The 10,836-nt window shown below is 41.8% G+C and overlaps 1 protein-coding gene across 1 annotated transcript; it reads left to right on the forward strand.

Annotated features, from left to right (window-relative positions):
- The first annotated feature begins 187 nt into the window (after positions 1–187).
- On the forward strand, positions 188–10,471 carry LOC118373058 (surfeit locus protein 4-like). Its single transcript, XM_035759119.2, has 6 exons — positions 188–517; positions 5,691–5,877; positions 6,248–6,324; positions 6,478–6,521; positions 8,813–8,999; positions 9,283–10,471. The coding sequence occupies exons 1-6, from the start codon at positions 470–472 to the stop codon at positions 9,547–9,549; spliced, it is 810 nt and encodes a 269-aa protein (XP_035615012.1). The 5' UTR covers positions 188–469; the 3' UTR covers positions 9,550–10,471.
- The last annotated feature ends 365 nt before the right edge of the window (positions 10,472–10,836 follow it).

Genomic DNA, 10,836 nt, shown 5'->3' on the forward strand with positions numbered 1-10,836 from the left:
TTGGTGTTTTTGTCATGCTGCTTGATACACTACATAGGCCATATCTCATGTAAATTTGTAATATTCTCATCTATAATTGTTTACATGAGCAAACCAGTAAACATGGCAAAATGACGAACCCCCTGGATAAGTATACGTGGCAAACAGCGCTCCGTAGACCAATGCTGCGTTCCGGTGCATGTCTGAACTAGGAAACTTAGACATTTTCGACTTGGCAACTAGTTGAACGCGGCACTTGTACAGCTACAAATACACAGTAATTCGGGACATTTCAGAGTTTTCTAGTTCCGACTAGTACATGAACGCTGCCAAACGAGGTGCTATCCTTGCAACGTGAAGCATTGTGGGGCAGAGGCGCATTTGTGACAGCGAAGAATTGCTCAAGTGATTATCGGAGGCAGAGGAGTTAGCTAATATTACCTTCACGTTGATAACGTATAGCATTAAGCCTCAGTATCTATCGTTAGACATGGGGCAGGAGGAGCTCATGAGTCAAGCTGAAGATGTGGCGGACCAGGTAACTTCCTCGTTTCACAGCTAGTTAGTTGTTAGCTAGCGGTACCTTACAGTCCGACTCAAAGGAAATCTGGGTTCTTAAGTTACAGTACCTAGCTAGCTAGCCACAGCTGCTTGACTGAGTGACTCGTTATAGCTTGATGGCTAATATTACTTGCTCAACTAGCTAGCTACACGCATTATTTCCTGTTACTGTCATTCGTTTACCTAGCTACATAGTTTTCCAACTACGTTAACGTTATCACACGATAGCTATCATCATGTAGCTAATAGCCAATGACTGCAGCAGTACAAAAGTGCACAAATGATTGTCCTCTTGTGCTTTTCCTGCTTGTTGTAGCCAGATCCACACATGCATGGTTCTGGTTGTACTGTTCGCTATCTAACGTTAATGTCTGGTTAGCAAATATAACTCTGGCCACATAGTAACAAACGGTAGTTGACGTTAGCTTGCTAACTTAACTAACGCCAGTTGACTGTACTGTAAGTTACCTAGTTGATACATTTTGTATGGCTTGTTCTGGTGGCCTTCCAAACTAATTGGTAAATCAGTGGCACTGTCTCATTAATGAATTCCTCACTGCAAAATGTGTTTGTAAACCTCGACGCCATAAGTTTTATGGCAAATTTTCTAAAAGTTCCTATTTAGTTATAATCACAGTTCATAAGTATTATTAATCACTTTACCATTGTGAAATGGTACTGTGGTTGCTCAATCGTGTGTTGGGCTTATATTGCCAACAACATGGAGGGCTTTGCAGCTTACCTCTTGTAGCCAGGGCCTATTACATGTGGTTGGTTCTATTGAACTAACTCTTTTAGCTGAAATGCAAAGAACTGTGCACATTGACTGCCCCACAGCCATGCCACCACACTCAGTTCTTACGATGGTGTGTGTTGTGTAATGTATAAGAAAGAAAATGTGAACATGTTATGGTCTTGTATGCCCCTACAGTAGGTCTAGCTTGTTGTCATGTGGATTAAATTGCAATCCCCTTGAAATGCTCAGGTATATAAGGGGACAGTGTCAAGAACCCCATAGTTCAGGTTACATGTATGTGTTACCCAGTATGAAGATTACACAGGAAGTCATATAATGCAAGCCTTACAATGCCTTATTTCCTTCGATAGGAAGTTACAATATATCATTTCAAATTGCTCTAGCCTACAGACTTGCTTTAACCATTTGAGCTTTTTCTGTTTACTAGGCCTGTTTGTTTTTCTTTACACAGTTGACATACTACACAATTGACATACCCTAAGGATATACATTCAGTGAGTGTGTAACCATAGGTAGAGAATACAATGGGATCTATGTGGGTGTAACCTAGTCTTGTTACTTTTGTGAACTTTTTGAATTAGCACTAGCTAATACCAAATATTTGGTTTACCACCAGGTATATGACATGCCCAAGTCCACTCCTTGGGTTATTTTACAGCAATGTTTAATGTCAAAGTCTGAACATGTACACCTCAAATTGCTGTGCCATGAAACGTGGCTTAAGGTAGGCCTGCCCTACACTTTCAAAGGCACATTCTTCACTAATAAGCTCTAAGAAAATAGTTTTAGTCTAATGTAGGCTACTCCACTATGCTCCATATCTAGGCTGTCACAACACCTTCTACATCCTCTGATTGGTTGCTAGGCCCTCGTGTGCCGCTATGAATGGTCAAGTTTGTTTTTCATGGCTCGGTGCCCCGGGTGGGCAGATTCTGTACATTGTAGAGCATTCCATTGGTCCTTAAGTGAAATCTCCACCCATCCGGGGCACCGGGCCACGCAAAACGAACTCGCCCACTGACGTGGGAGTTGTTGAACTGTGATAGGCTGCCAAGACCAGGCAGTGCTGATGTGGACTGTATGGTGGGAGGGGTGTGGGATGATTAATGTTCTTCTGCTGTACTTCCTTTAGTAGGTAGAAGATTATCAGTTTCAATGTATGGAGGGAAGCCAACATAATAGAGCCTTAGTAAATGTAGGACAGTTTTTTTTGTTGCGATTTAAGTGAGCAGGGGTTTATTTCACACATAGTGGTTGCAAGGGTCAATAACCTGACACAGGATATATTTGGATTTGCAGAATTTAAAAGTTTGTAACGTAGTACTTTACTACATTGATGCTGACACAAACCAGTGTGTTTTTTTTTTCCTGAGAGCCTGTTTTAGTCCATCTTCCTAATAAATAACCCTAACCCTTCTTACCCCACCTCAGTCCCTGCTGAAATGCAACCAGCTGTCCTATGCTCTGTCTATTGTCCCATATTGCTTTTGGAATGCCCTTGCATGTTATCTCATATGATTTTTCAGTATATTTATTTCCTTTTCCACATTCCGGTAAAGCCAGTTGGAGGATTTGCTCTCAGGCTAGAATTAATGGTGGCTGGTGCGTAGAAAACATTTCTATAGAGTTCAAAAAGGTCCTCACTCCAACCATGAAAAGGAATAACCCAGTAATAATAACCTAATGAAGTCGAGACAAAAAATAATATACTTAACTTAATCCATGCGCAAGGAGTTGCAAGAGCGCTCTTCATCATATTGTTGCACTGTGCGCATCCTCTGCATTTATAGCTACCATTTGGAAAAGGGCGTGAAAGAGCCTGGCTGATTTTCTTTTGTGGTTGGCAGTTTGCATGAACCAATTTATTGCGTAAATTGCAACCTCTCCTATACACAATAAGTGGTGGATTTTTAAATTCAGCTGGCAAAACTGGGTCTCATGATAAAATATGTGTTTTTCTTGACCACATCTCCCACTTTTTGCAAGTTCAAAGTATGTGGTTGTGAACATTACGGAGTGTTCTTTAGCTTTAGTATATGTGGTTGTGAACATTAGTGTTCTTTAGCTTTAGTATTATATATGTGGTTGTGAACATTAGTGTTCTTTAGCTTTAGTATATGTGGTTGTGAACATTACGGAGTGTTCTTTAGCTTTAGTATATGTAGTTGTGAACATTACGGAGTGTTCATTAGTATTATATATGTGGTTGTGAGCTTTAGTATATGTGGTTGTGAACATTACGGAGTGTTCTTTAGTATTATATATGTGGTTGTGAACATTAGTGTTCTTTAGCTTTAGCGGGTCTTATTTCTAACAGTTCATCTTGTTTTTCCCAAAGCCAAATGAAGAGCTTCATCCACACATTGTGGTCGAATAGCCTATTAGAAACCTCATGCGCATCTCCGCTGCTTTTTCTAGATAATCCTCTGTGGAGTGGCATATACGGAGCAGTCTGAAAAACTGGCTTCTAGGACGTCCTCTTCTTAAATGCTCAGGATGGAACCTGTCCCCCTGTAATAGTATTTCTGTCCGTTTCTTTTCTATACAGAGTTGTAAACAGGGTTCCATTTGATTTCTCAATCCACATATTGAGGTAATGAACAGTTGAGTGTCACATTCAATAGTTACTTTGAGATTGGGGTCAATGTCATTGAGTAGTGCCGTAAAATCTCGATGGCTCGATGGCAATTTGAATGCACAGACATACCGTGATACCTGACACAATCCTGAGGCTTACTGTGTCCAACAGATACATATCTGTATTCCCAGTCATGTGAAATTCATATATTGGAGCCTAATGAATTTATTTAAATTGACTGATTTCCTTATGAACTGTAACTCAGTAAAATCTTTGAAATTATTGCATGGTGCGTTTTATATTTTTGGTCAGTATAGATGGATACAATAGTCAGTACAAATCTGAGAGGGCGGGGCAGGGGCACTGCTGGTGCGTCTACAAGAGGTCGACCGATTATGATTTTACAATGTCGCTACCGATTATTGGAGGACCAAAAATACAGATTAATCTGACTTTTTTTTTTTTTTTTTTTGTAATTACAATTACAACAATACTGAATGAACACTTAACTTAATATAATACATCAATAAAATAAATTTAGCCTCAAGTAGATAATGAAACATGTTCAATTTGGTTTAAATAATGCAAAAACAAAGTGTTGGAGAAGAAAGTAAAAGTGCAATATGTGCTATGTAAGAAAGCTAACGTTTCAGTTCCTTGCTCAGAACGAGAACATATGAAAGCTGGTGGTTTCTTTTAACATGAGTCTTCAATATTTCCAGGTAAGAAGTTTTAGGTTGTAGTTATTATAGTAATTATAGGACCATTTCCCTCTATACCATTTGTATTTCATTAACCTTTGACTATTGGATATTCTTATAGGCACTTTAGTATTGCCAGTGTAACAGTATAGCTTCCGTCCCTCTCCTCACTCCTCCCTGGGCTCGAACCAGCAACGCAACGACAACAGCCACCATCGAAGCAGCGTTAACCATGCAGAGCAAGGGGAACAACTACTAGAAGGCTCAGAGCGAGTGAGGTTTGAAACGCTATTAGCGCGCTAACTAGCTAGCCATTTCACTTCGGTTACACCTGCCTCATCTCGGGAGTTGATAGGCTTGAAGTCATAAACAGCGCAATGCTTGACGCACAATGAAGAGCTGCTGTCAAAACGCACTACAGTGCTGTTTGAATGAATGTTTACGCGCCTGCTTCTGCCTCCCACTGCTCAGTCAGATACTTGTATGCTCAGTCAGATTATATGCAACGCAGGACACGCTAGATAACATCTAGTAATATCATCAACCATGTGTATGTAGTTAACTAGTGATTGTTTTTTATAAGAAGTTTAATGCAAGCTAGCAACTTACCTTGGCTTACTGCATTTGTGTAACAGGCAGGCTCCTTGTGGAGTGCAACGAGAGAGAGGCAGGTCGTTATTGCATTGAACTAGTTAACTGTAATGTTGCAAGATTGGATCCTCTGAGCTGACAAGGTGAAAATCTGTTGTGCCCCTGAACAAGTTAGTTAACCCACCGTTCCCAGGCCGTCGTTGAAAATAAGAATGTGTTCTTAACTGACTTGCCTAGTTAAATAAAGGTGTATATAAAAAATTGGCGCCAAAAAATACAGATTTCCAATTGTTATGAAAACTTCAAATCGGCCCTAATTAATCGGTCGACCTCTAGCATCGACACAACATTACAAAAAATACACAAGGTCCAATCCCAATTTCAGACCTTGGGGGTGTAGAGTTTTTAAAAGGAAGATTAATGTCCTCATTCACCCTGTTTTACTGTCAATGCTAGTGCCTGCTGAAATGTCCTTGTCTATCCCAAATGCATGCTTAAATGTCCCTTTCTCTCTCTCTCGCAGTTCTTGCGAGTGACTAAGCAGTACCTGCCTCACCTGGCCCGGCTGTGTCTAATCAGCACCTTTCTGGAGGACGGCATACGCATGTGGTTCCAGTGGAATGAGCAGAAGGACTACATTGAGGCCACATGGGGCTGCGGCTACTTCCTGGCTACCTGCTTCGTACTGCTCAACCTCACAGGACAGCTTGGTGAGCAAGGCTGGGATCATCAGCTTGTCATCAATGTTTTTATCTTTACAATCTGCATGGGTCCAGATAGGATCCATCCATGCATGGATTGAAAAAGCTTGCTCAGTAAGTCTCTCAAGTGCCTTTTAGCCCAGGACTAAGGTTAATCTGGGTTCGTGCCAAAACCCCACGATCATTCATTTACTATTGACTAATTTGAGTCAATAGTGTGGTGTGGGCCGTGAATGATGACCCATACCGTCTTTGAAGGCTGGGGAAAGATACGGGGGTTGAAATAAGTGTGAATGTCACCCTTTTTGGGGAAGATGGGGGAACAAACTATTGTGCTAGTTCGATCCTAACTGTCTGTCATTCTTTTTCTCTCCAACAGGTGGCTGTGTCCTTATCCTCAGTAGACATTTTGTACAGTATGCCTGCTTTGGATTATTTGGAATCATAGCTTTACAGGTGAGGAAATATCTAACATATTGCTATTGCAATGCACCCCTCTGTGATTTTTGGGCTGACAGAACTCAAATGGTTGACAGCTTGACACTGGTTATGTTCATGAATTTCTGGCTATGTAATATTTCATGTTGAATTTATTTTTATTTTCTCTAGACGGTTGCATACAGTATTTTATGGGACATAAAATTTCTGTTGAGGTAGGTCTCCCATTAAGTTTATGAATAAGATACAGTGGGGCAAAAAGGTATTTAGTCAGCCACCAATTGTGCAAGTTCTCCCACTTAAAGATGAGGTCTGTAATTTTCATCATAGGTACACTTCAACTATGACAGACAAACTGAGGGAAAAAAATCCAGAAAATCACATTGTAGGATTTTTAATGAATTTATTTGCAAATGATGGTGGAAAAATAAGTCTTTGGTCAATAACAAAAGTTTATCTCAATACTTTGTTATATACACTTTCTTGGCAATGACAGAGGTGAAGACTTACAGAAAACATTTGACAAGGCTTTCACACACTGTTGCTGGAATTTTGGCCCATTCCTCCATGCAGATCTCCTCTAGAGCAGTGATGTTTTGGGGCTGTTGCTGGGCAACACGGACTTTCAACTCCCTCCAAAGATTGTCTATGGGGTTGAGATCTGGAGACTGGCTAGGCCATTCCAGGACCTTGAAATGCTTCTTACGAAGCCACTCCTTCGTTGACCGGGCAGTGTGTTTGGGATCATTGTCATGCTGAAAGACCCAGCCATGTTTCATCTTCAATGCCCTTGCTGATGGTAGGCTTTGTTACTTTGGTCCCAGCTCTCTGCAGGTCATTCACTAGGTCCCCCCGTGTGGTTCTGGGATATTTGCTCACCTTTCTTGGGATCATTTTGACCCCCCGGGGTGAGATCTTGCGTGGAGCCCCAGATCGAGGGAGATTATCAATGGTCTTGTATGTCTTCCATTTCCTAATAATTGCTCCCACAGTTGATTTCTTCAAACCAAGCTGCTTACCTATTGCAGATTCAGTCTTCCCAGCCTGGTGCAGGTCTACAATTTTGTTTCTGGTGTCCTTTGACAGCTCTTTGGTCTTGGCCATAGTGGAGTTTGGAGTTTGACTGTTTGAGTTCGTGGACAGGTGTCTTTTATACTGATAACAAGTTCAAACAGGTTCCATGAATATAGGTAACGAGTGGAGGACAGAGGAGCCTCTTAAAGAAGAAGTTACAGGTCTGTGAGAGCCAGAAATCTTTTCTTGTTTGTAGGTGACCAAATACTTATTTTCCACCAAAATTTGCAAATAAATTCATAAAAAATCCTACAATGTGATTTTGTCTGTCATAGTTGAAGTGTACCTATGAAAATTACAGGACTCATCTTTTTAAGTGGGAGAACTTGCACAATTGGTGGCTGACTAAATACTTTTTTGACCCACTGTATTTACATATTAAATTGAAAACATACATTTGACTTAAGTTTATTTTCCATTACTTTACCAATTACACTCACTGGTCAGTTTCATTAGGTACAGGGTTAGGGTTTAGTACCTGGTCGAGGCCCCATTTGCCTCCAGAACAGCCAGCATTTTTCAGGGGCATGGATTATACAAGTCGGAAACGTTCCACAGGGATGTTGGTCCATGCTGAAGCGATGGCATCACGCAGTTGCTGCAGATTGGATGGCGGTATGCCATCACCACCAACCTGTACCTTTGAAACTAGGCAAGACGGGTCCATGGACTTTTGTGCTGCTTCTGCCAACTCCTGACTCTGCCATCAGAGTGATGCAACAGGGACTGGGATTCGTCTGACCACGCAATGTTGTTCCACTCCTCAATTCTCCAGTGTTGGTGATCACATGCACACTTTTTTTTAGCTGATAGGAGTGGAACACTGTGTGGTCATCTGCTGCAATAGCCCAGCTGTGACAAGGATCGACGAGTTGTGCTTTCCAAGATGCCGTTCTGCACACCACTGTTGTACTGAGCCGTTAATAGCCTGCTTATGGCCCGCCTGTTAGCTTGCACGATTCTTACAATTCTCCTTCGACCTCTCTCATCAACAAGCTGTTTTCACCCACAGGACTGCTGCTGACTGGATGTTTTTGTTTGTCGCACCATTCTGGGGAAACCCTATAGACATTGTCATGTGTGAAAAGCCCGGGGGGGTCGTTTCTGAGATACTGGATCTGGTGTGTCTGGCACCGACAATCATACCATGCTCAAAGTTGCTTAGGTCACTTGTTTTGCTCATTCTAACGTTCCATCGAACAGTAACTGGATGCCTGTCTGCATTATATAGCAAGCCATGGCCACGCGACTCCCTGTTGGAGCGATGCATTTTCATGAACGGGTTGGTGTACCTAATAAACTGACCACTGAGTGTTTGTGTCTTAACCTTGGGTACATTTTCCTGTCTGTCCCACTAATTCTATAATACTTTATTTTGAACTATGGATCCTCTTACACCCTGTCCCCTCCTTCCCTCTAACTCCTCTCTCAGGAACCTTGCCCTGGGCGGTGGACTCCTGCTGTTACTAGCGGAGTCGCGTTCAGAAGGGAAGAGCATGTTCGCTGGTGTCCCCTCCATGGGAGAGAGCTCGCCAAAGCAGTACATGCAGCTGGGAGGGAGAGTCCTGCTGGTGCTCATGTTCATGACCCTGCTGCACTTTGACCCCAGCTTCTTCTCGGTGAGTAGACCACACCGCCTTGCATCTATGGTGCCACTCAGGAGGGACTATAGGTATAGGGGGAAAAATCAGTATTATGCATTTTCTCATAAGTATACAGAGATCAAACTGATTTTGCATTTGAAGTGTTTCTTTGAAGATTATGCACAGTTATCATAGGCTGCCAAATATCTAAAAACCATATGAAGTGCTGCATTCATTTAGATAGGTTCTGGTGCAACTGTTGAACAGGAGCATTGGTGGTTCAGACTTCTAACCCATGTGTCCCTCTCCACTCACCCAGATCATCCAGAACATGGTGGGTACGGCCCTCATTATCCTGGTAGCCATCGGCTTCAAGACTAAGCTGGCAGCCCTGACCCTGGTAATATGGCTGCTGGCCATCAACATCTACTTCAACGCCTTCTGGGCGGTGCCCGCCTACAAGCCCATGCATGACTTCCTCAAGTACGACTTCTTCCAGACCACGTCCGTCATCGGGGGGCTGCTGTTGGTCGTAGCACTGGGGCCCGGCGGGGTGTCCATGGATGAGAAGAAGAAGGAGTGGTAGGGAGAGGGGATACACATTTTTCTGGCCAACCACATCCACAGCAACCTCCCCCTCCGCCACTCTGTCTCGTCCTTTCTTTTCTTTTTTCACATTGTTTTCCAGCTGCTGTTTTGAGTTCAATATGGTTGATACTGGATTTTTTTATACACCTATTTATGTCTGCTTTATTTTGTGGCAAGAGAGAACCCCAGCTGATTTTGAATAAGTTGTCGAAGTGTAAGGTAACTAATGAGTTACAGTGGAGTTTAAAAAAAAGTTGTTGCAGAAGGTATGAATATCCCAATGTATTTATGGATGTTACCATAACCTTTCAGAAATAACCAATTTTTTGGGAACAGACAAAAAACAGGAAGTGGTAAAGGTGTATCATCAGTTTGATTGCCAATGAAAACACCAATCTTTTCCTGCTTGGATGTTGGACTATCTGTGACTTGCTCATCATATCAATCCTGAGACTGCAGGCACTGAATACGATACAATTCTCCCTCACTCTAGGTTGCCATCTTCCCCTCGGGATGAATTGCAGGGGGTGTGTACATTGTATACTATTCAAAATGGTGGATTGAAGTGTGCTTGATTTAATATTGAAACCCAATTGCTAGCACCTGAAATCTTTTTGGGCACTTTGTACTGTATGTCTTGCGCAAATGCCTAGTAAAAACTAGTAACTGTATTTTAACAGGGCAATAGGGGGAGCTCAACATTTTTGTAAAACACCATATTCTACAATCTAGAGAAGCAAGTAGAACTGGACAGTCCGTGATCACCCGACATTGTATTTGCTCATGTTTATGTTCTATACGGTTTAAGAAAAGAGAAATATTAAGTATTGATTTTCAGAAGTTTATATTGTATTTTTGAGTATTTGTTTTGTTTTTACGAGATCATGGCGAAGAAATAAAAAAATATCTGTTTGCTCTCATCTTGATCTCAAAATGGGTCTGTTTGTGTTAATAATTTAGATATATTTAGTTTAAATTAATTAGTCCAGGGGTTTTAAACTATGGTTTGGGACCCATGAGGGGTGGGTCGCAAGTTGAGTAAACATAATCACACACCTTCTTAATTTGGGTCGTCCGAGGACGGTACATTTCTCATTTGGGTCTCAAATTGAAAAAGTTTAATTAAGAACCTCCTGAATTAGTCTAATCTCTGACTAAACTCAACTAGGGTGGGACTTATTCCCTTGCTGCTGCTCCCATTCGTTGACGCTCCAAAGGCAAAGTCACGTTTTCATTGGCTGTTGGTGCACAGGAATTGACAAATACATTTAATATGCGTTCGGTT

Source organism: Oncorhynchus keta, chromosome 13 (assembly GCF_023373465.1).
Source record: "Oncorhynchus keta strain PuntledgeMale-10-30-2019 chromosome 13, Oket_V2, whole genome shotgun sequence".
NCBI lineage: Eukaryota > Metazoa > Chordata > Actinopteri > Salmoniformes > Salmonidae > Oncorhynchus > Oncorhynchus keta.

Bases quoted from the DNA above. Each gene is read 5' to 3' on its own strand.
- LOC118373058 (XM_035759119.2), top strand. From the start codon at position 470: ATGGGGCAGGAGGAGCTCATGAGTCAAGCTGAAGATGTGGCGGACCAG. The intron at 5,878-6,247 runs GTGAGCAAGGCT...TCTCTCCAACAG, and splicing joins CAACCTCACAGGACAGCTTG to GTGGCTGTGTCCTTATCCTC. The intron at 9,000-9,282 runs GTGAGTAGACCA...CCACTCACCCAG, and splicing joins TTGACCCCAGCTTCTTCTCG to ATCATCCAGAACATGGTGGG.